The sequence below is a fragment of the Furipterus horrens genome, unplaced genomic scaffold (genome assembly GCF_987537825.1).
Source record: "Furipterus horrens unplaced genomic scaffold, mFurHor1.1.pri manual_scaffold_3, whole genome shotgun sequence".
Taxonomy (NCBI): domain Eukaryota; kingdom Metazoa; phylum Chordata; class Mammalia; order Chiroptera; family Furipteridae; genus Furipterus; species Furipterus horrens.
In genome coordinates this window covers 10,796,779-10,821,983 of record NW_028327173.1, presented here as the reverse complement: position 1 = coordinate 10,821,983, position 25,205 = coordinate 10,796,779, and the positions used below count along the sequence as shown (strand labels likewise).

At 50.8% G+C, this 25,205-nt stretch overlaps 1 protein-coding gene across 1 annotated transcript in view; it reads right to left on the bottom strand.

Annotated features, from left to right (window-relative positions):
- The window catches only part of IGSF21 (immunoglobin superfamily member 21), a 234,311-nt gene that overhangs the window by 18,889 nt on the left and 190,217 nt on the right, over nt 1-25,205 (bottom strand). Inside the window, exon 4 of the mRNA XM_090271464.1 lies at nt 18,723-18,841. Coding sequence (XP_090127590.1) covers nt 18,723-18,841 — 119 coding nt within the window. The remainder of the gene's footprint in view (nt 1-18,722; nt 18,842-25,205) is intronic.

The window sequence follows — 25,205 nt, the reverse complement described above, 5'->3', positions numbered from 1 at the left end:
GCCATCTCACCCAGTGCAGGGCTCTGAGTGCACGGTCAGGGAGCTGCTTGCACCTGGGAGTCCCTGGCTGCTTGGGGATGCTTCACCCCACACATCACTATCACCCTCTCCTCTTCCTCCTTCCTTTCCCTTCCTTCAATTGAGGACAGCGCTCTTTCTCCCACAACCCACTGCTTCCTAGGCTACAGCCTTCCTTCACTCCTGCTATTCCCGACCACATCTCATCCCCACCTCCATCGTCACCTCCGCCCCATCTCCTCTCTATTTCCTTCTCCACCCCCATCCTGACCTCCATCCCCATCCCCCTTTCACCCCATCCCCACTTCCCTGCCCTTCCCCATCCTTATCTCTACCTCCATCTCTATCCCCACCCTAACTCAGTCCTTATTTCTGCCTCCATCCCTTCCCCAGTCCCAACTCCATCTCCATTCTCACCTCCATCCCATCCCTGTTACAATTTCTGACTGAGGTCAAAGTGAGCAGTCCCCTTACGTGCCCATCCTGACATAGGTTCCATGGCCTCGGGAGCAGTGTCCTGGCAAAGGCAGATGGCCAACTGCAGGCAGGCATAAAGTGACTTCTTGGACAGGAACACAGCAGTCCCTCTCTACATCGCAGTTCACTTATCGCGGCCTCACTGTATCACGGGATTTTTAAAAACATTATATTTAATTATTTATTGTGGATTTTTCGCTATATTGCGGGATTTTGCGGTACTGTATACGTATGTTGTAAAAGTTACGTAGGCTTAAGAGTGTAGAATATGTTTAAGAACATAAGTAGTGTTTTTAAAAGTGTGGAAAAGGTTAATAAGGGAGTGAGAAAGGTTAATAAGGGACTGGGAACGGTTTATAAGTGTGTGGGAAGGGTTTATAAAGTCTTAAAATATATATAAATACTAAAATAAATGTAAGGTGCCTACTTCGCAGATTTTCACCTATCGCTGGGGGCGGGTCTAGAACGTAATACCCGTGATAAGTGAGGGAACACTGTAGTTCTAAATTCAAAGTTGGGCTCTGGAATGAGCAGTATAAAGCAGAGCCACCTGGCTGTGATCTAAGTGGCATAGAGTGGCAAAGAATCATCAACCAAGACCCCTGGCTCCCTAAGCCCTCCTTGGTTTGTCTGTGACAGTGTCCACACATCTGCTATTGGTGCCTCACTCCTGTGAACTTTGAGATTGTGTCTTCAGAGATGTCTGTGCTAGAATAAGGCTCTCTGGTGGAGGGAGTGTTGCATGCGGTGCCCCTGAGATGACCCTCAGGTGAAGAGACAGTGGGCAGGTGTATGTGGCTTAGGGAAGGGATAAACAGTAGTGAGCCATCATAGTAACAAGAAGAACCTACACTGGGCAGAGTTTCAAGAATTACCTGCCATTACTGGGCACATTCTTGCACTGTGCAACCCCAGTCCTGGGCAATAGGAAGACACCCCCAGCCCCACCGCGCCCCGTTCTACAAGTCCACCATCATGGTCAAACAGAGGTCACCGCCATTGACCCCAGTGACCCCAAATCAAGCGAGTGGACTTTCCAAGTTATTTTTGTCTTTGACGTCAAACAGAGAGGGTTGCTGCTGGAAGTTGCTTTGGTTTTGTCGAGTGTCAGGAAAGGGAACATGGCTTTACAGCTGCACATCACAGCTAACCTCTGTCATGTCTGTCCCACAGCCGTCGGGGAGGCAGGAATTGGTATTTCAGACTCCACAGTTCAGATCGACACAGTGACGTAATGGGTGGGTGATCAGTTTTATGAAGTTTACTCTGACATATCGCCCTGCCTTTCTCTTGAAAGCAGAACTTAGTTTCGGTCATCGTAATTCACTTTGGAGATAACATGATGGCTCTTTGCTCTATAAATCATCCCATGGCCTTTGCAACTGGGGAGCACAAACCAGTTCTTGTATAGACCCTCGCATTCTTGGAAAGAGAAGTCTGCCCCACGCCTGTGTATAAGCGTATCTACTAGAATTAAATTCTCCTCCCACCATGAGGTTCACACGGACTCCACTGGAGTCCTGGCTCTGATAGAGTCAGACCAAGTTTCCAGCCCCAGGCTTGGCTGCCAATCCCCCATGAGAATTTGGGCAAATCAATTGACCCCTCCCCCAGCTATCAATCTCCTCAACTGTGAAATGGGTTCATTAATACATGCCCTGCCAATCTTTCAGATTCTAGAATTTTTGAGAGAAGCAAACGAGGAAATGAACATAAGCCTTTTATAAGGACAGCAAAGTGCTGCGCCCACAGAAAGGGATTATTAATATCACCTGTTCGATTGCCCACACCCATCCTTCGGCTTAGAGGGAAGCACGGGGGAGTTTCGTTCTCTCCCTGGAATGGCCACGGTCTGCAGGAAGGGATAATCTGTCCTGTTCCTTGGGTACCACTCTTTGGTGGTGCTTAGCACACTTCTGCTCTGAGTGTCATTTATCACAGGGTGGTAATCAGTTAGATTTGGAGGAGGGGTGGGGAAGGGAAAAGACAAGTTCAAAATTATATTATTTGCAAAAATCCATTCTTTCCTCTCAGCGTGCCTGCTCTATTGACTGCCTTCCTTTTCAATCAGCTCCTAGTCATTACACTATATTTCAAAAAAGAAAACCACCCTCTTAATATGAAAGTGTCAATGAATATAAATGTGCCTCCATGTTCCCTGTGTTAATTTCTTTCAATTTTCTTTTTTTTTTTTTTATTTTTTTATTTCCACATCTCAGTTTTTCTTTCCCATCTTCTCTTCCAGTCTTTCTCTGCTTCTTTCAGGTACTGCTCAAAGGAGCATCTCCTCCAGGAAGTCTCTGCTCCAGCCACACTGAGCTTTCCAAGGTTCCTCCCTCACCTTGCTCACATTCTCTGTGCCAAGCACATATGAGTCTTTCTGCTAGTTAACTCTGCCACATCCTTTAGGGCTGGCCCTAGGTGATGCCTCCTCCAGGCAGTCTTCCAGGACTTTGCTATGCTCCTTTAGGGCTTTTTCTCTGGGTTCTGGGAGCATCCTGCTCTTGTCCTACTTACAGGTGCTTGTCATTCGGTCCTAGGTCCATGCCTATTTCTCTACTAGACTGTGTGCTCCCTGAAGGCTGGAGCTTTGTCCTTCAGCCTAACCTCAGAGTTCCTGCAGGCCTGCCACACAGGAATTCAATCTCAATTTCTGTTTGTTTCCCTTCTTCCTTGCACAGGCAAGTTCACGGCCTGTTTGTTGAGGGAATCCCACAAGACACTGAGATGCTGTGGGCCCTGCTGCCATATCTAGCTTTGTCTTGATTCTCTCCACATCACCCTGCTGCAAACACACTGATATTTCCTGGGGGGCCCACGAACACCCTAAGGTTGTTCCAACCCCAGGGCCTTTGTGTCTGTTGCTTCCTCTGCAGAGTCCTTAACTCAGCTTTTCGCATGGCTGGGTCCTGTTCATCCTTCAAGTGTCACCCCGCAGTCTAAGCTAGGTCCCCCTGTTATTGTCTGTGACAGCACTTTGTTATTTCTTCATAGAGGTCATCACAATAAATATATAATTATTTCATGCATTGGTTTGCATACTTGTCTTTTTCGCCAACATCCGCACTAGAATGGAAGCGCCACCGGGGCAGAAACTCTTCATGTCCATGGTCGAATCCCAAGGCCTGACACACAAGACTTTGCTCAATAAATACTTGTCAAGTGACTAAGTGGATGAGTTGGGGCGGGGGGGGGGAGGCGGGGCAAAGTGTCCTGCCCTCCAATCTTGCCCAGTTTGGAAGGGCTGAAACCTCCAGCCCCGCCCAAGCCCCTCCCTCCCAACAGAAGCCGGAGGAGGCAGATCCCACAGTGGGAATGGGACTCCAGCAAGAAATAGAGAGAAAAAGAACAACTCTTTGCTTTATGGGAAAATTAAATATTGGACTGAGTAGTAACAGCAGCCAAGGGGAAAAAAAAAACTGACAAAAAGCTCCCAAATGGAGCCGCTATCAGTGACAGGAAAGATAAACACAGCGTCTGGGCTTCTATGGGCTGCAACGGGCTCTTTACGTGACAGCTGCTGAGCTAAGCCCACCGCTCCCTCCAACCTGAAAGCAGAGGGAAGCCTCGTGCTGATGCAATGGTGAGGGTGGGGGATCTGGGGTCTAGATCATGGCCACTGCCCAGGACCCTCCCCGCCAGGAGATGGGAGCCTTTCTGAGTGGTGTAGGGCCACGAGGGAACCCAGTGGCTGCGGGCTAATTCATCCTCCACCTCCCACTCCACGGGAAGCTGGCTGGAAGCACACACTCACCTGCCTCCCTGCCTCGCCCCTCCCCTGACAGCTGTTGTGCTTTTGCAGTGGTGAAAGATAAAATTAACAACCCACTGGAGGCTCTGGCTGACTGCTCTGGGGGAGCAGGGCAGCCGCTAGAGGCGGGCGGGGGGCGGGGGGGAGTTAGTGTGTGAGGTGGTGAGTTGGTAAGGCTGAGCAGAATGGGATTCTACTCAGGTTACTGCTGATGAAGAAATACAACCCTACACACACACACACACACACACACACACACACACACACACACAGTTCTAAGGGGGAGGTGGGGATGCCAGGCTGCAGGTTCTGTGCTGGGCCTGGATTGGTGCTCCAGCACTATTTTGTAGACTATGCCTTTGATCTGGTCAGGACCAGCCTTCCCTAGGAGCTTGTTTTACATGCAAATTCTTGAGCCCCCATTCCAGACCTGCTGAGTCAGAAACCTCAGGGGAAGGTGGGGTGGGGTCCAGCCACCTGGATTTTAACAAGCTTTTTAGGAGATTGTAATGCAAGTGCAGTGTGCAAACCACTGCCTTCACTTCTGTAAGCTGCAGTGTGCTCATCTCTAAATTAGGGATGTGATGGCGGTGTTATGTGAACTAAGGACGTGGTCCATAGTAGGTGCTCAGTAAACAGCAGTGAAGATTATTACTGACCAAGGAGGGCAAACCTCCAGGCCTCAGCAGAGGGCCTTAGATAGATCTCTGTCCCGAAACCCTCTGACTCTCTGCACTCATTGGGTCCAAGGACTTCAAATCCCCAAGGCCACGCTCCCACAGCCAGACAATTCCTCTCTCTCTCTCTCTCTTCCCCTCACCCCCAGTTTTCTGATTGGCCTCCTAGACTGTCAGTCCCATATGGACCCACCCTGCACCTGGGGTTTGCTGGCTAGAGGGAGCCTGTCTATGGCCACCACAGGAGGCTGCCTCAGCCCTTCCACGTCATTGTAGTTTATGTGGCAATAGAGCGAATGTGTTCAAGCCCAGATAGGTGCCGTTTCTGCAGAGATGAAATCTATGGGGTGTGACATGAACTGGTTTTAAATAGCAGCAATGCTGGCTATTTGGGGGATGTTTTCAATGCATCCCAGAGGTATATATTACACACATGGGTGATTTTATCAGGTGCCATAGTTGTAGTTTTGTGAAAGAAGCCTCCGGAAGCCTGCAGAAGCCTGGAGAAATATATTTGAGATCTTGCAAGAGGCAGTGGCACCCAGTCAAGTTCTTCCTGCTCAAGTTCAAGTTCAGGGCTGCTCTGTATTCCCCTCCCACCCCTCAAAAAACAGAGTGCTGAAGCTTGGAGACTCTGGGTGGACCCTACCCCTTCTTCCCCCACCCTGGAAAACTTCTGTGTTTTTTAGCAGAACTTTGTCCCCCTAAACACTGGGCCTTGGTGTTCTGGGGCTCAGAACAGGACTTACCCCTGAACTTCACCACCCAGGACCTGAGACACGTGACTCCAAGGTCACTGCCTTTTTGTTCACAGGCAGTGTGTCCCTTAGGCAGTTGCTAGCCTTCTGAGCCTCACCCATAGAGTGCCTGTCTCATGTGGGGTGCCTGTGAGGCCTGAAACACGCAGCAGGGGCCACCCCTGCCAACCTTACAGCAGAGCCCCCAACCCACACCCCAGGCTCAGAGCCTCCCTTCCAGAAGGAGATTTCCCAGGAGTCTCTTCGTCTGGAGTCTTTCCTGTCCAATCAGCACTTTAAGATTGATTTCTGAGTCAGAGGGCAAGTAAATCATTTTTGCCAATTACTTCTCATAAAGCAATTTCTAGGGGAGATGGGAAGGGAGTAGAGGAGAGAAGCCGTGGGAAGGGGACTTTTGGAGGAAGAGGATTATGCTATTTTTTTCTCTCCCCAACATTTTACAATGAAAATTGTTCAGCCTATCTAAAAGTTGAGGTCATCAGACAATGAGCACCCCTGTACCTGTCGTCCAGTTTCTGCGATGACCATGTCAGTCTCCTTGCTTTGTCATGCCATACATCTATTGCACTGTTTCATTTTCAAGAGCTGCGTGAGACAGAGCCAAGCTTCATTCCCAGTGGGATCCAACTCCTGGCCAGGGCGGAGGGGCTTGCTTTGGGGGTGGGTGTCTCAGAGATCCAGCACAGGTGGCTTCTCACCCTGGCCTTGCCATGGCCCCATGTGCCAGGGCCTTGGCCACCTGTCTCACCTCTGACCTCTCTGGCCTCGTGCGTCGTCAAGTCCACCCCAGCGTCAGTTCTCTCATGTGTAAAACGGGGACCCAACAGTACCTGTCCCACAGGGCTGTTGTGAGGATGAACTGAGCTTACGTTTGTGAAGCTCTTTGCAGGAGGCCTGGTGTGGTGAGTCCACGTAGCTGTCAGCCATGAAATTTGTGAACGGTCATGTCCATCACTGGTCCTGGAGCAGTGTCTGGCCTTTGCCTACATCACTCACTCTGGCTGCTGGCTCCTCACACTAGGGACTCTGGTTCGTTCTGCTGATCGGGACCCAGCACAGGGCAGCCCAGGGAAGATCTCAGTGTGTGCTGGGTTGATGTTTGCAGGGGTCACTGGGGGTGTGTGTGTGTATTTGCTCAGTGAGTGTCCTTCTCTGCACCCTGAGTCTGGGACCCAGTGGGTTCCCAGGTACACAGTGGGCAGGATGGGGCTGAGGAGTGGAGAGATTACCACCCCCTCTACCTACTGGTGGTCACTTTAGGGAGGGTTCCATGGTGCTGGACTAGCAGATTCCTAAAGTCTTCTCCAGGTGCAAAGTCTATTGCCCTGTGTGGGGAGGTCCGGAGGGTTCAAGGTTAGGGAGGAGGCAGACCTCCTGACCAGCTATCAGACAGTGGGATCAGTCAGCAGAAGAGGGCCCAGGATCTCCCTGAAACACAAGAAGGCCCACCAAGAACTTGGTGCAATGCCTGACACATGATAAGCACTCGATGGGAGCCGGCTTTTTGTTATTAAGGGTACCATGATTATTGAAATTGTTGTTAAGGTGATCACTCCTAAGGAGTGAGTGAGGTGGTCCTGCCCTTTCATGTACAGATGAGTCCAGGGGTGCGTGGCAAGTTGGCAGCAGAGCCAGGGCTGCTGACTCTGGGGCTGAGCCAAGCTGGGGGTGCTCTTGGCCTCAGCTTCCCCTAGGGTGCCTACAGGCAGCAGGCCCTTCCAGGGGCCAACTCGTTGCCTCCCATAGTGGCCCTGTCCCTGTTCCCCCAGTTCCTGGCACAGCTCTGTTCATACCTGTAACCTCAGTGCCTGCTTCTTAATCACTGGGCCCGAGGCGCTGCAGTTTCAACAGCCACATATCACTTGTAATTAAGGTCCCTGTCCCAGGGAGGGAACGTTTACCTTCTGCTGGAGACACTAAATCCAGCTCCCAGTGGTGGAGAGGATAAAGCATAGACCTGACCTAACACTTGTCAAGGTTTAACGATGCCCCTGCAAGCCTGCTCTGGCGGAACCAGGGAGACTGGAGCCTAGGGGGTGGGAAGGAGGTAGAGGGAACTGGCGAAGGTCTTGGGGGGCTATGGGCAATTCTAGAGAGCAGATGAATCTACTATAGTTTGACTCAGGAGGGCATGATGAGCTGGCCATTCCATGAGAGGCTGTAGAGAAGCACCTTAGCCAGACAGTCTGGATTTAAAAACCAGCTTTGCCACTTACTTGCTGTGTGACCTTGGGCAAGTTACTTAACCTCTCTGGAACTCAGTCTTCTCATTTCTTAAAATGGGAATAATAGAAGTGCATGTCTCCTAGGGTTGTGAGTATTAAATGAATTAATATATTTAAATTGCAAAATTCACTAATATCGTATGTCCCGACTGTCCCGTATTAAAAGAGATCTCTCTCAGTCGTCCCCCCTTAGCAGGCACATAATAGGTGCTGATAAATACTAGTTAGATCAAGAACTTGATGGTGTGAGGAATGAATGAGCAAATGGTCCTTCTCAGAGGAGGGCTGGTGACGTCTGCTCTGTAGCCCCAGGGACGAGATGCACAGAGCAGCGGGTACTGCTTGACTGAGCTGCCTGCTCCTTCCAGTCCTGAGTCAGACAGGTTCCAAATCACACCCGGTGTGCAGATGTCCTTTGGAAGCCTTATCTCCACCCCCAGCTCAGGGCCTCAGGTCCCCACGGAGGGAGGGCGACCATCAGAGAACGTTCAGGTTCATACTTTAGGCTTCTCTTTAAAAATATATATATATATATATATTGTTTGTTTGTTTATTTCTATTTAGAGAGAGGGGAAAGGAGAAGGAGAGAGAGCAAAACATCACTGTGTGGTTGCCTCTCACTCGTGCCCCCAACTGGCAACCTGATGTGCAACCTAGTCATGTGCCCTGACTGGGAATTGAACCAGCGACACTTGGCTTGCAGGTCGACACTCTATCCACTAAGCCACAGTGGCCAGGGCTAGGCTTCTCTTGATTAGTAGGCTCAGCTTTCTCTTCTGTAAAATGGGGGTACTGATATTGCTGACTCCCCAGATGGCTGGGAGAAGCAGCTGATGGTGCAGCCCAAATGTTCCAAGCTGTCAGTTGAGAGGAGCCCATCTGGCTGCCCTATTGCCCCACACTCGGAAAGGAACGAGGTCCCTCCATCTTCCTGGCCGCCTAGTGTAGCAGGAGAACAGAGGGCTCTGGCTCCCAGCAGACCCGGGCTTGAATCCTGGCCCACTCCCTGCTGTGGGGTGCCGGGCCTATTCCCTGATGTCCCCTAGCAGGTGTTGGTGAGTAGCCTGGGAGGGCTAGGGGGCCTATTGCTGAGCACACAGCAGGCTGCAGTCAAGGGCTAGGTTAGGGTTAGAGAGGGTGGGATGGAAGATTCTAGAAGCCTGTCCAGGCCACAGTTAGTAGGCTCGGGCCTTTGTGGCTGAAGCTGGGAAGTGACTGTCCTTGGTAGATGACCCAGGTAGCTCCAAAGTGTTCCTCTGAGCCCCCAACCATCTGTCTGGCTCCTCTCTGCACTGGCTCTCAGCTCGTGACTTCAGCTGGCTGGGGACCCAAGGGGAGGCAGGAGGGCAGAGTGGGCAGCCTTCCTCCAGGTCCCTAGCCATGTCCAGGCACGGAGGACGCTCTTATGTCCGTCTTGGAAGACCCTGACCACTCCGGCCTCGGTCACTGGGCTGCCAAGTGATGCCCCCAGCAGCCAAGCCCAGCCATCTGTCTCATGTCCCTTCTGCCCATCTAGCTGCCCCCTTGGGGGCTCTGACTGGTATGGAGGAGGCCTGCAGAGGGCATTGGCACTGCAGCCCTGGCCCCTCCATCCCAGTGGCCCATTTTCAGTGGTCACCTCTGCTGAGCGAGGTCACGTGGTTTCATCGGTACCTTCTCAGGGGATTGTCTCATGCCAGGTCCTGCCAGGTCCCTCACATCTGCTCCCATCTTTTCAATTGCTCCCCATGCCCTATGGCTTCTGTGTGGAAACTCCTGTCATGTTCCGCTTCTCCTGCCAGAGCCCTGAGCTGGCTTCTGTCTCTCTTCCCTTCCTAGACCTTTCTTATTTCTATATACCATCTTATTTACTCTGCACAACAGTTCTGTGAAGTGGGAACCTCTATCAACCCCAGTCTCCAGGTGGGGAAACTGAGGCTTGGAGAGCAAAAGTCACAGTCAGACTGTGGAAGAGGTGGGGTTGGACTCAGGGCTGCTGGCTCCGTTCTTTCCTCATTCCGTCTACCAGTGCCCAGGGTGGGAGGCCAGAGCAGTCACCGCCTGGCTTAGGGATCTCCCACCGGACAGATGTCCCTTCCTGCAGTGCTGAACCCTAGGCCCACCGTCATTTACAGGGTGAAGGTTAGGGCAAAGTGGGTGAGAAATAAGAACAGCTACCCTGTTTGTGAGCTCACTGAGAGCTTGGGACACAGGCCTCTCCATCAGGGGAGCTGCTCCTACAACCTCACCCCACCCCTAATGAGCAAATAGGGAAACTGAGGCTCAAGGAACTTCAACAACCTGCTAGTGTGCTCTCTGGAGCCCAACTGCATGGATTTGAGTCCTAATTCTATCCTTCCCAGACCTGTGCCCTTGGGCACCTATTTTAGCATCCCTGTTTCCCACTTATGAATGGGGAAGGGAACTGCAGACCCTACCTTAGAGGGTTGTTATGACAATTAAATGTGTTGACAGGTGCAAAATATTGTAGAATGGTGCCTGGTGTATAGTAAATGTGCAATAAACATTTGCCGCTTTTATTGCTAGTAGTTGCAAACTGGGTTTAAAATTCATGGCTGAATGCAAGGCTCATACCCTTAACCACTCCTCAACTCTCTAAGGAAGTAAACACTGTTTCTAGTCAACCTATTTGGATAGAAGGATAATTCTTCAAGTGGTGACTACCCAGCCCTGTCATTTCCAGTCTGGAGGACCTGGGGTACTTGCTGTGGGCACCCAGAATGGGTGGGAAGGAGGAGGAGGAGGGAGGGAAGATGCTTGAACACGGGCCTGCCCAGACTCTTGCCTAGGCCTGGCCCTCAGAACCCCAGGGCTTCTGGAGTGGGAAGCGCAGTTTGCACTCTCCGGCCCTCAGTGCCCTGGATGCGTCTGCAGCTCTGGCCTGGATTCTAACAGGCCCGCGCCTCCTCCCAACACGTGCTTTCTAGAGTCTGTGGCCACTACAGTCGCCTGGGGCCAGTTCATGTAATTAGTTCAAGCCCAGCAGGAGGCTGCTCTGCTCAGGCTCCAACACAGGGGAAGGAGCTGCTCCTTTCCCACCCAGCGCTCTGGAGAGGGCTGGTGGCTGCTCTGAGTCGTGCCTCCCAGCTACCCTGCCTGTGGGCCTCTGGGATTCTCATTCATTCAAGCAGCCTCGTTCCAGGACCTCACCTGCCCCCTGGGTGGCCACATACACCTGCAATGCGCTGGTTCTGTCTGGGCGCCTCCCATCCCCCGCAGCTGCCCTGTGCTCAGGCAGCCTCCTTGAAAGAGGGTCCTGCAAATGGAAGCCCCTTTCCACCGGCATCCTTCGGACACTGAGTCATGTTCTTCCTGTTTTGTTCAGGCTTGTGGGAGCATCAGCGGGCCTTGGAGGGGCACAGGGTCTCCCCTCAGCTCTCAGCCCTCAGAGGTCCCCGTTCCATGAGGAGCCATAGACATCTCTCCTTCGCCGGTCAAGAGAGGTCCTTGGCCCCCCAATGATTCGTTCTGGGAATGTGCTCCTTTTTCTAGAGAGGAGCACTGGACTGGGAGTCCAGAGAATTGAGTTCAAGAATCTGGTCTAAGAAAGCAGAGCTCCAGGTCTCTCAAAATCCTAGGTTCCTGGCCCGGCCACGTGGCAGTGGGGCTCAGCCTGCCTCACCCCCCAATGTGTGTGTAGCCTCTCTCCCTCCGGGAGCACTCACCAGCGAGATTCACAGCCATGGGAAAGCTGGAGGAATGGGTCCCAGCAGGACTTCCTGTGAAGTCTTTGTTCAAAAGCACACAGCAGGAGCGCAACAGAGCCAGGCTGGAGGTGGCCAGATGGCTTCACAAAGCACCACAAGTGCATAAGGATGGACATATAGATCAAGGGAATAGAATAGAGGGTCCAGAAATAAACCCTCACATTTACAGTCAATTGGATTTCAGCAAGGATGCCAAGACCATTCAGTTGGGAAAGAAGAGTCTGTTCAAAAATCGGTGCTGGGGCAACTGGAGAGCCCCATGCAAATCACGGAGGGAGATGCCTCTCTCAAACCATGTACAAAAAGAAGCTCGAAATAGGCCATAAACCTACATGTTCAAGTGAAAGCTACAAAACCGTTAGAGGAACGACAGGAGGAAATCACGACCTTGGGTTAGGCGAAGCCTCCATAGATACAACACCAAAAGCACAAGCTGCCAAAGAAACAATATACAGACTGGACCTCATCAAAATGAAAACCTTTTTTCCTTTAAAGGACATCATCAAGAAAGTGAAATGATAACTCAAAAAGGGGTAAAATATATGCAAATTATACATCTGAGAAGGCCCTTAAATCTGGGATAAAGAACTCTTACAATTTAATGATAAAAAGACAAATAACTGAACTGAAAATGAGCAAAGGATCTGAAGACATTTTTCCAAAGCAGATATCCAAATGGCCCATAAGCACATGAAAAGATGCTCAACATCAGTAGCCATTAGCAGAATGCAAATCAAAAGACTACTTTACAAGAAAATTAAAAATATATGTTTACACAAAATCTTGAATGTGAACGTTTATAGTACAATTATTCACAATAGCCAAAAAGTGGAAACAACCCAAGTGTCCTTCAACTGGTGAATGGATAAATAAAATGCTGCCTGTCATACAGTAGAATATTATTGAGCTGTAGGAAGGAATGAAGTGCTGATACATGCTCCAGTATGGATGAACCTTGAGGACACAATACTAAGTGAAAGGAATCATAAAAGATCACATATTGTATAATCTCATTAACATGCGATGTCCAGGCAAATCCATACCGGTAGAAGGTAGGCTAGTGTTTGCCAAAGACTGGGGGGAGGGGATCGGATCTAGGATAGGGGAGGGCAATAGTTAATGGGTACAGAGTTTCTTCAGGGATAATGAAAATGTTCTAAAAGTGGTCACACAGCTCTGTGAATATGCTAAAAACCACTGAACTGTATACTCTAAATGATTGAATTATGTTATGTGAATTATGCCTCAATAAAACAGTTGATTAAAAAAACAAAGAGGAAAAAGCACTAGATGCACTTAATAAAAACGCAGTAAAATGTTTTCTCAGAAAGACGAGCTGCACACAGCTCATTACCAACTGCTTCCTGGGGTGGAGGCTGTGTCCCTTGGCCTCAGATTTGGGAAGCACATGGTGTGGTCTGATGCCATTGCAGCCTCACACTCCAAAATTCTACCTTCCTCTGCCACCCTCGCTTGGAAGCCCCCTTAAGAGAGATGGAAATCCCGAGATAGGACATTTTATTAATGCTTATCAACACTTTGTGACTTCTAGTAGAGCTGAGTGGTATAGGAGGCATTTCCCCCTGCTCTGCCACTGCCTGGCTAGGGGCCTGGGCAAGGGATAGGACCTTGGGTTTCTTTACCTGAGAAAGGGGAAATGGTAGTACCCACCTAATAGGGCTCTTGTGACGGTTCATTAAGTTAACTCACGAGGAGGTTGGCACAGTGCCTGGCATATTAGTAAATGCTCAGTGAAGGGTGACCCGCATGGCTGGGAGCAGAGAGCATCAGATTCAGAGCCAGACAGTGAACGCTGCTCTGCTGTGGCATAGTCCAATGACTGCTGTTGGTTGAATTGTCCCCCCACCCCCCCAAAAAATGCTGAAGTCCTAACCCCCAGTGCCTGTCAATGCGACCCAATGTGGAAATACGGTGTTTGCAGATGTACCCAAGTCATACAGTTTGTGATCATGTGTGATGGGCAGCCCTGGGATGGAACACAGTTACCAAGCCTCAGTTTTGGCATCAGTACCGTGAGCTATCTCCCTCGATAGCTGTGCCCTCATCATCTAGACCTGTGCTCGGCGTGGGGAGATGCTGAAGCAGTCGTGGCTGAATCAGATGCATGAAGCCATGACGTCAAGGTGACTCAGGCCTCACCTTCTTTGAGTGTCACCGTGGAGCGGCCTTGCAGACCACATGGTTTAAAACAGCCCCATATGTCCTGACCGGTGCAGCTCAGTTGGTTGGGCATCGTCTCGCAAGGCAAAGGGTGGCTGGTTCAATTCCTGGTCAGGGCACATGCTTGGGTTGCAGGTTCAGTCCCCTGTTGGGGCACGTACAAAAGGCGACCCATCGATGTTTCTCCCACGATGTTTCTCTCCCTCTCTTTCTCCCTCCCTTCCCTTCTCTCTGTCTAAAACATTAAAAAAAAATCTAAAATAGCCAACTAGGCCCACTTCCCTCTGGTTGTACCTGCTTCAGTTTGGCTTGATGACCACCCCTGATATGTCACAGGTTCCAGCTGTCTACCTGTCTGTGTCTGCCTCCCTTCCGGCACCATGAGTTCCACGTGGACACAGAATTTGTCTCATTGCTGAAGCTAAATTCTAGTGCATGCAACCGTGCCTGGAATGTACTCCGTGCTCGATCAGTATTTCTTAAATAAGTGAACAAATGAAGAATGAATGAATGAGATTTAGAATGCTCATGTGTGTGGGCATCCAGGTTACCTTCTAATATGTCTAAGTCTTCATTACCCCCCTGTACCTGTGAATGTGACCTAATTTGGAAATAGGGTCTTTGCAGATGTAACCAAGAGGTGGCATATATATATTCTGCTGGACTCCAAGACCAGTGCTCCTTTCAGAGGGTTTGAGTAGTACTGAGGGATCCTGGGTAGTAGAGGATGGGAGGAGCACCCATGGGGACTGGGGCACAGGAATGGAGAAGGGCTCTTTGTCTTCCTAGACTCCTACAGAAAGAAAAATAGCCACGCTCAACTGTCTCTCGCCTGTTTGGGTTTTCCAGAGCCAAGTGCTCCTAGTGAGGCCTCACCAAGGTGAGGTCCCCCCTCTCTCCACTCTGCGCTGCCCCCCCGCCCCCCAAGCTTCCTGACGTTTGCATCATTGACAGCCTTGTGTCAAGGGTAGGGATGTTTCCCTTGGAGTTCAGAGTTGCTGTTTAGGAGCCCCAGCTCTGGTCTCAGGCAGACCTGGTGGGACCCCATCTTTGTCACTCACGTGGGTGAGCCCTTTAAACTCTCAGAGCCTCTGTCCCCTAATCTGTAAAATGGGGGTGGCAACGCCAGAAGGTCACAGATTAACTTGGTTGACACTCAGCACCCAGAGCTGGGCACACAGACCATGTCTGATGGAAAGTGACCTTGTTTGTTAGCTGTGGGTTGGAAGAGGCCCCCTCTGTGGTGATAGCTCTGTATGGCGCGGGTGGCCGAGGATCCCTGTGCCTTGGTCTTCTGGTGGCACCAGAAGAACCGCATCCTTGGCTTGGGCCGGGTGGGGGAGTCTGAGCCTCACAACATTTAATTGATTGTAACATCGCACCCTCAACATGCTCTCCCACACAACCTGCACCCGCAAGAAGAGCCTTGCCGTTGCTTCTCTGACTGTGTATAATGCGTTCCCGGGGCCCAGCATGCAACTTTGAAATTGGCTTACAATTTATCTGCAGCTCGGATAGAAGCGTTTTAATGACTGCGTGCAGCAAGAATCCTCAGTGTCACCCACGGGGCTCCCAAATGTCTTTCCCCACCACAGAGCAGGGATGTTATAGGCGTGAAATTACAGCCACTCTCGCATTTTGATCTCCACCCGGAGGCCTCTGGAAACAGCACATTAGAATGTGCTGGATGCAAACGCGGTGATGGGAGACTCGATGCTTGATGCTCAGCTCTCCAGAACTGCTCTGTGCTTCTGATGCATGTGGGGCCCAGAGCTGTTCCCAGGTCACCGGCTCCCCCTTCCCCGCTGTCCTGGGACCTTCCTTTCGACCTCCAACATAGACAGGGTACACTTTGCCCCACTGTTGGCAGTCACGGTCCTTCGGATGCCTTGTGGCACAAAGGAGGCCCCGGCTTTCGATGACCTCTCCTTGCTAAGAGGGAGGGTCTTTGCGTGTGCATGTGTGACAAGAAAGGATCTATGCAATGTCACAGACAAGCCAAAACAATGAAGAGATTTTAGTTTTGAAACCTGCCTCGATGTATGTTTAAAGGAGAGAGTCACGGAGGTGGGAGAGAGGGTGGCACAATGTTTTACCTTCCTAATTGTGCCTTCTTTTTAACTGACATGCTTACTATTTGCTGCTACTGTAAGAGATGCTACTGCTTGAGCACTGGAACTTGGCCCAGGCTCAGAGCATTCCGTGCTGTGGATGATCTCATTTAACACCCCCAACCTTGTCCAGGCACTCCTTCTCTGAGCCTCAGTCTGCCTCGCTGCTGACGTGGCTATTGGATTATGGGAGAACCATTCCAGACTTGGTGAGCCAAGGAGCCATGCTCCTCTGGGACAGGGGCAGCCATGGCTCTGTGAAGACCCGAGAAAGTCCTTTCCTTTCCCTGAACCTCAGTCTCCTCCTCTGTGAACTGGGCATAATGGTACTGCCAGCTGCCGTGAGAATCAGGTGAAATGCTCTGTTGAAAGCACATTGGAACTGACACACGTCAGCTAAGTGGGAGGTGTTACTGTCATTACCAAAGTTGGGACATAGCCTGACTCCTCCCCTATACACACGGTGCCAGGACAGGCAGACCTTTGGAAGGAGGTCAAGGAGGCCAGAGGGTCAGGTAGGCAAAGGCCAGCTGCCTGCCACTCCCAGAAATAAGACAGAACTGGGTCCCCTTCCAGGGACCCAGTTGGCATGAGGCTGTGAACATTCATTTCTCAGACTGGCTTAAAGATCCTCAAAGTCATCAGTGGATGAGACTTCTCTGTGCAGAGGCTGAAACCAGGGGCATGAGGCAGTCAGTGATAATGAAGGCAGGTGGGGAAACTGAGGCCCAGGGAGGCTAATGGATGTCACATGGTGGATCTGGAATCTGAATCCAAACCTGTGGGTCCTTAATGTTGTGCTGCAAGGATGAGGCCATTGTCCTGTGTCTGAGTGAAGTGAGGCGAGAATTAGAAGGGTGCGGGGAGGAATACATAGCATACATCTATACATTGTATAGATACAAATGTTGATATTTGTATCAATATAGATAGTACAGAATTAGTATTATTTTTGAATACTTAGAGGTTTAGGTCAGTGTTCTGAAAGTGTGGTCCCAGCACTGAACTGCCTAATATCATAGGAAGATTGTACAGTCCTGGCTGGGTGACCTTAGGCAAGTTGCTGGCTTTCTCTGTGTCCCCAAAACTGTGTCGGTAAAATGGGGATACCGATACTGGTTCCTCCCCTTGGGTTGGTGGTAAGGACGAAATGATGTAACATGGAAAGCACTTAGCCCAGCAGCCTCGGTGGGGTCTTCTCAAGTCCTCTCCCTAAAGGAGCTGCCACCCCACCTGCGGTCACCTGATTGTCTTCCCCGGTACCTATCGCCATCCTCGGCCACCTCACTTATTCATCTTTGCGTGTGTTTTATGCTTGTCTCATGCACTGGATGCAAACTCCTCAAAGACAGAGATGTTTTCCTTTTGAAGGTGTGTGTCTGTTACCTGGCACATAGTAGGTGCTCAATAAACATCTGATGACTAAATGATTGCTTTCATGTCCCTCATGGGACTAGGACCCCCTTGATGGTGCCAACAGAGGATTGTTCCCTGGTGTGATCTGCCTGGGGCCAGGCACCAAGACTGATCCCTGTCCATGTTTTACAGGATCCGATCAATGAATGGGTGACTGCAAGAGGGGAGGTTTCCCTGGCACTGCTCCCCAACACACACAGACCATCCCCCCAGGAAGCCAAGGTGCACCACACGCTGCTGCTGCTGCAGGAATCAATGTCCTTCTGGAGGTCTGGCCTTCGGAGATTTTCAAGTTCCCCTGAAGCAGCGGCTTTCAACAGGGCCTTTATGTTTTCATTGATTGCCCTAGTACCCCAGCTTTGTTTCCCTGATAAATATCAGTCAGTAAGAAAATCAGAGAATGCTAGAGCCTGGAGTTGAGGCCAAGGGCCTGGAGTTCTGGAAGCAGAACCTGAGAGTGTTCCTGGCAAGAATATCCATGCTAAAGGGGCTTCAGCCACCATGGGGAGCAAGGTCCTAGCTTTTACAAAGGGGGGACGGAGGGCGGGGTGGGGATATAGGCAGCCAGAGACAGGCTTGAGCACGATCGTCCCTACGTTGCATATGTAGAAACAGAGGCACAGAGACAGTGTCGGAAGCCAGGAGCCCCGACATCAAGTCCAGTGTGCTTTCCACCTCATTGCTAATGCTCGACGTCTCAGCAGAGGCCTTGGGGGGGGGGGGTCCAGGGAGGGGACCTGCGGCCAAGTCAGAATCATTCTGTCTGCAGCAGGTGTGCATCACCGCTGAGGCTCCTGGACTGTCCTGCCCCAGAGAAGCACCCACCCGACTGCGCTTTCCCCACACGTGTTTCCATGAACGTGGCTCTTGGCTTCAGCATGGGAAAGGTGCCTACACAGCTACTCCCACAGCGCCCTGTGCCGCCTCCCTGTGTCCTCACTGGGTCACAGAGCCCGGAGCCGCCTGGTCTATGAGTGATCCCTTAGGCCAGCACCCCAACCCCATCTTACAGAAGGGGAAACTGAGGCCCAGAGACTGCAACTGCCTCTTGCCTCACGGGAAACTCTGATTACTCCTTCAGTTCCCCATTTGTTCCCATCAACATGCCCAGTACATGAGGACACAGGGAGAGGTGCAGCTCTGTCTTCCTGAGGTCAGGGTCTCAGGGAAGAAGGGGACCCTGAGAAGAAATCCTTAGTTGCAAGGACATACTGGTCACACCTCAAGGGCAAGGGTGGGTAAAAAGAGAGTCTACTTCCAGGACAGTGGGCACTTTGGCAGCCGATGCCCAGGATAGCACCTCTGCGCATGCATGCCCACACACACGCGCGCACACACACACACACACACGCACACACACAGCTTCCCATTGGGATGCCAGGCTCAGGGCCCTGCACTCACCCATGACGTTGAGGAAGATGTTGCCTGATGCCAGGACCACCTTCTCCCTCGTGGCGCGGTCATAGATGCCCACGTGGCACTCGTAGGGACCGTTGTCCGAGACACGGACCTCGGGCAGCCTGGGGGAGGCAGAGGAGCAGGGTGAGGGCCCCGTGATCTGAAGCTAGAAGGCGCCACCCTCAAAGTCTACTGTTCAGCCTTCACTCAGCAAACATGCCCACGTCCTGTGCTGAGAGGAGGAGCACCATTACAGAGCACCGACTGTATACCAGGGCCTGTGCTCAGTGTTGCAGAAGATGGAGGTGAGGGCTGTGTGTTCAGCCGAAGTGAACTCTCTGCCCTTTTTGGCTTCGTGAACTTGGATGGCAGTGGTGCCCATTGCCCCCGGGGACCCGGGGTTGGGGGGGTTGTGAAACAGACAGTGTGTTAGCAAATCAGTGTGGTTGTGTCCCAATAAAACTTTATTTATAACCATTGACATCTGAATTTCAAATATTTTCATGCACCATGAAATCTTCTTCCAGTTTTATTTTTTCCCAACATTAAAAAGAAAAGGTAAAATATGTTCACAGTTCCCAGACTGTTGAACCACAGGTTGGATTTGGCCCACAGGCTGTAGTTTGACAATCCATGTTCTAGATCTTTCTACAGGGGTCTGCAGGTCAGACCACAGTCAGAATGCATTGATAAGTTGTTCTCTCTCCCTGTGGAAAATGCGGACAGGGCAGCTCTTTCCTCACTCCTGCACTGAAGAGCCCTGACCTGGTGTCAGAGAGAGCCAAGTTCAAATCCTGCCCCTGCTGTTTGCCTACTGCATGACCTTGTGTGAGTCATGCTGTCTCTTTCTGAGCCTCCGTTTTCTTATCTAAAATATGGAGCTAATGCTTCCCAGGACTTGGAGGTGGTGTCACTGCAAGACATCTGTAGGCATGAAGGTGTCATTAAATGGAGGAGGCACCATCACCTATTGTTTCTTCATCCTTTGCTGCCCTGACAGCCTGACCTGGAGTTGCAGAGGCCGCGTGGCTGCTGCATCAGGACATCCGCGCGTCCTCCGTCAATTCCAGCCTTGCCTGGGTCTGATCATGCAGCCAAGGGGAGCTATTCTGGCCACGACTTAGAAGCAGGGTCACTGTGATTGGGTCACAGAGGTTCCCACGCTGCAGCAGAAAACTGGGGGAAGAAGCTCAGATTTAAGGATCGCCTAGTAAATGCCAAGCATGGTGCCCTCCCCACCAAACTGGCTCACGGATCTGTCAGAGACCCTGCGGGCAAGGAAGGGGCAGGAGTTAAGAGCACAGGCTCTGATTCTGTCTTCCAGCCCCGCCGCCATGAGAAGGGAGGTTCCTCAGGTCCAGGTCTTCATCCTCACCCCTCCTGGACACTGTCCACTATGTTCAGCTAAGCTTCACTTTCCCATGTTCCTGCTGAGCAGTCTAACCTCAGCTTTACACCTGTTTTCTCTTGTTTGAGCCGTACCACCTCCCTTTTTTGTCTTCCAGCTCTATTTCCTTATGATTCACTATCCTCCACCTCCCTCCCCCTCGCCACCCCCACCCCTGGGCCCCCAGTCTGTATTTCCATCCTGTGGTCTCACTGAGCGGAGCCAGCCCCGCCTGAAGCTCCCACTCCCTCCTACCACCCAGCACACATCAGCATAAACAAATACCTTCATTTACATAGAATGTACAGAGGTTGACATCTGGTCTACCAACTGTCATGAAAGACTCAGAGAACGGGGGAGAGAACAGGGAGCTTTTCATCAGGGAAACTTTGTGGGGAAGCGCTGCCTCCCGCTCCCTCACGCTCTTGGATGAGCACAGTGACAAGTGGAAACAGCAGGGAACTGTCTCCCCTCCGGGAAGGATTTTCTTTGTTTGTAACTCAGCTAGACAAAAAAACAAAAAACAAAACAAAAGAAAAACCCACAAAACCCTCTTGACTGGGTGCTGTTGACAGTGACAGTCACCTCAAGTGACATGTTTAGGTGACACTCGTAGGTGTCAGTTATAGAGGCTACCTGCTTAAGCGACTTGTGCAGGTCACTGCGTGCAAGTGACATGCTCAGGTGCCAGCTCTATAAAGAGACAGGCTCAGGAGACATGTGTAGCTGGAAGCCACCCAGATGATGTATTAAGATAATAACGACATGGTTGACACACAGGTGGCAGTGTTTAGGTAGCCACCACATAGTGATATGTGCAGGTCTGTTTTTGTGATAAGTGCTACACTGATGACATGCTCAGGTGACAGTAACATAAGCAATATGTCTGGGTGACATGTACAGGTGACACAACACAGATGGCATCGAAGGCAGCTCAGGGGACATCGGGACTGGTACTTTATGAAGAAGGCAGCATCTCACTTAGGACTATTTCTACAGCCCCAGGTGTTCCCTCTCCTGGATTCCCTAGCTCCTGCCCCTCCCCCCACCACGGTCCAAGTCACACTCCTGGGCACCATCCTTGACATCTTCCATGTCTGTACCCCCCAGATAGTCAGTGACCACATCCTGAGTGTCCTGCCACCTAAATATACCCTGAATGACCCACTTCCCTCTACCTCCACTGCCTTCTCCTTTCTCACTGGGAGTATGGAATCTTTATCCTGGCCAACAAGTGGGTTCTGCCATGACTCCAGCTACATCTCAGCCTTTCCCTCTGTCCAGCTAGCTACAATGGTGTTCTTTTTGCCCCTCCTGTGTGCCAAGTCCCTTTTTAAAAACATAAACCTTTTATTTTGGAGTTATTTTAGGTTTATAGAAAAATTGCCCAGAGTCGAGAACTTCCCCTGCCCCCAATTTCTCCCATTGTTGACATCTTACATGACCCTGGACAGCCATCAGACCAAGAGACTAACCCTGACATATCACTCTTAACTAGACTTTACCTGGATGTCACCAGTTTTTCCACTAAGGGCCTTTTTTTTGGTCCCAGAATCCCATCAGGGTCCCTGGGAGGTGAACCTCATCATAGGTGCCTTTAGCCAAGTTCCTTTTTTGATTCAACACGTTTGCTGGCAATATTCTCTTTTTCTGAGATTAGGGCATTTTCTTCCCCCGGCACAGGCTTCAAGTTACAAAGCAACAGTCAATTTCTTAGTCATCTCCTGGACTAGGAGGGCATGGCAGACTGATTGCATCGGTGGCCTGGTCCCTGTATCCGTGCCTCCTGGCTTATGCCATTAGAGTTTGTCCTGTCTAGGGGTGGAGTCTATTTCCCCGCACTTGGCCTTGTGACTTGCTTTGACCAACAGTATGTGTTGGAAGTGATGGTGTGCAAATTCCAAGCCTAAGTCTCAAAAGAACACTCCCCACCTCCGCCCTCTTCCTCCCTGCCTCTGCCCTGAGAACTAGCCTCTGACAAAAGGTGAGAACGAACACATGGAGAGAGGCCCCCGTTGGCCCAGCCCTCCAGTCAAGGCCACACTCAGGAACGTGCCTAGCCAGCCCCTAGACTCAGGAGCAATAGTGTCTAGTTGCCGCTTAAAACCATCCTGGTTTGGGATGGCTTGTTATGCAGCAATAGCCAGCTGATACAGCAGTCTAAATTGTAATTTAATCACATATGCTGTGATTCGAATGTCCTCCTCCCCCAGCCACGCTCATTAAGCTCCATGAAGGCAGGGTCTGCATCCACCTAGTTGACCAGTGTATCCAGGCCTTGCACAGTGCTCACCCGCATGGTAGGTACTCCATGAATATTTATTAAATATATGGGTGGTGGCTGTGGTGTGAGCATGGAGAATCCTGTAACCCCACCCTTCCACCCTGTGCTGAAAACCAGTTGCAGCCCTCTACCCACCCAAGGCCAATTCTAGTTCTTATCTTCAGCTCCGGCAGCTTCCAGGTCACAGCTTTGGTTTGGACCAAGCTGCTTCTTGGTGCCTCCTCGGAGTTTGGGCCTTCAGTTTTCTTCCTCCAGTGGATTAAGCGGCCCGAGACCCCCTTCCCCTAGACTTGAGAGGCATTGATCTGCACGCAGACTGGAAGGCCTTCACAGATGGTGGGGCCCCGAGGGGGCTGGGGCGAGGACACCTACTCTCATCAACAATGGGCTGCGGTTAATACATGCAAAGATTTCCGGTGAGATCAGTGGAATGCAGTTTACTGGCTGCAGTTAACCAACCCTGACAGTGGCTCTGAAGGGCAAAGAATTGTGTGTTTGACAAGCTGGGCACAGAGATAGCAGGGCCCACGGATCCCGTGGCTCAGGAGGGTCCATGCAGGTGCTGGTCACTGGGGCTCCTGCCAGGCCTGGGGCCAGGGCTGTGGGCTGCCCACCTTAGGCACAGGTATTTATGCCTATTGGGAGCCACGCCCTATGCTGAGCCTTGGTAGAGGTGGATACAAAGATACTGAGGATTTGATTCCTGCCTCCATGCCTTCACCTCGGCTGTTACCTCTGCTTGGACCACTCCCCCTTTCCTGTCCATGTAGCATGCCTCTAGCCATCTTCCAAAGCCTATCTGTGATCCCACCCCATCAGACAGTTGAGAACATTATATGAAATAATTCAAGGGTTTAGCTCAGAGTCGGTATGGTGTGAGAGTCCAATGAGACTGAACTCACGAGATACAAAGCGGTCTGTAGCCCTGGCTGCTGTGGCTCAGTGGATTGAGCGTCGGCCTGTGAACCAAGTGTTGCTGGTTCGATTCCCAGTCAGGGCACATGACTAGGTTGCATGTCAGGTCCCCAGTTGGGGGCGCCAGTGAGAGGCAACCACACAGTGATGCTTCTCTCCCTCTCTTTCTCCTTTCCCCTCTCTCTAAAAATAAATAAACAAAAAAATAAATTATTAAAAAAAAACCAAAGCGGTCTGTAGGCTCTACACGCAGATGCCGCCTCTGCCAGGCAGGCTGCCCTGACTGCCCACCCCTGTGAAAAGAGAGGTCCTCTCCACCTCCCCAGGGCTGAACTTGTCTGGACCCTCCTACCGGTCAGTTCCATGCTACATTGTTGTCCATCTGTCTTTTCTCCCAGAGAGGCATATCAGCTCCCTCGAGGGTGAGCCTGGTCACGTGGTAGGTGCTCAGGTATAGCTGCTGTGTGAATAAGGACAGTGGAAGCAGCTAAGCCTGGTCAGGCTTTCAGGTGCTCTGGGCTCTAGTCTGGGCTCTGAGCTCGACCAGCTGTGTGAGGTCGAACGAGGTCCTTTGGTTTCTGTGAGCTTTGGTTCTCCATCTGATGAGTTGGTGTTATAATATTCGCCTTGTGGGATACAGCCTTTGGGGAAATGCTGATATTTATAGAGATTTACAGTGAGAGGCCTTGTACTAAGCATGTCACCCTCTCTCACTGGATCCTTGACACTACCCTATGATATAGCACAGTATCTAAAACATGCTCTAATATGCATTAGATTATAAACATGTTCTAATATGTATTATGTAGCAATACTAGTATTATTATACCCGCTGTATAGATGAGAAAGCTGAGGCACCCAGGAAAGAGGTATTGAGACTGAGGTCAGAGAGTGAGTAGGTGGGTGCCATGACTCAAAACCAGGCCTGGCAGATGCGTCTCCCACACTGCTCCTCCCTTCTTCCTGTACCAGCAACTTCATTTGTGCTCTCTGGTTCCGGAATCTGCCCGCGCTGCTCTTGAGTGTATTTCTATTCTAAGCCCCGCCACCCCTCCAGGTAATGAGAGCCATCTGCTTCCTCCCTGCTGGGAGAAACAGGATGGTCTTTTATGTTCCCGAATTCCCTTCCTCTGGCTTCCAGTGGGCCCCTTAATTCTGATGACTCGAGTTTGCTGAGCAAGTCGTGTTCACATTCTCCACACCTGACACGACTTAACAGCCTCTGATTGTCTTTCCTTTCCTGACTCTGTCTTTCCACTGGGAAGAGTCCTACATTCTCATGGAATCGGGATCGCGGACTTGAGCACAGAGGGTGGGCGGGGAGGACCCAGGGATGGATCTTCGAGTTACTCTTCCGTACCGTTGGGGAATCAGATGTCTCACCGGTGACTTTTGCTGAGAACTGAAGCCTAAATTGAGGAACATACGTAAATGCACTTAGAACAGACTGTGCTGTAGGCGCTTGTCAGTTTCATCCCCCCACGCTGTTAATTGATTAACAATGTTCCAGACGTTGTGGTGTTGAGTAGTCAGCAATCCTTTTAAACCACAACACTTAAATATGCCTTTTCAAAATAAAATAAAATAAAGTAAAAGTGCCTTTTCTATGGAGTCTGCATATATCTCTCCCTCCTCTGCAGAGGAAGTTGGCTGGACATTAATTCAGTTACCTCAGGTTCAAGGTCATGAGAAATACCAATCTCATCCTGCTGCATCTTAGGGGTAGTGCAATGTGTTAGGTTAGTTTGCCTCTACGCTATACGTCTCCCGGGATCTTTGTTTTGTTTTGTTTTTTTAAATTGTTTATAACATTATTGAGGTATAATTGACAAACAGTAGACTGTGAATAAAGTGTACCCATTTGTTGGCTTTTGACATATGTCTACACCATTGAAACCAC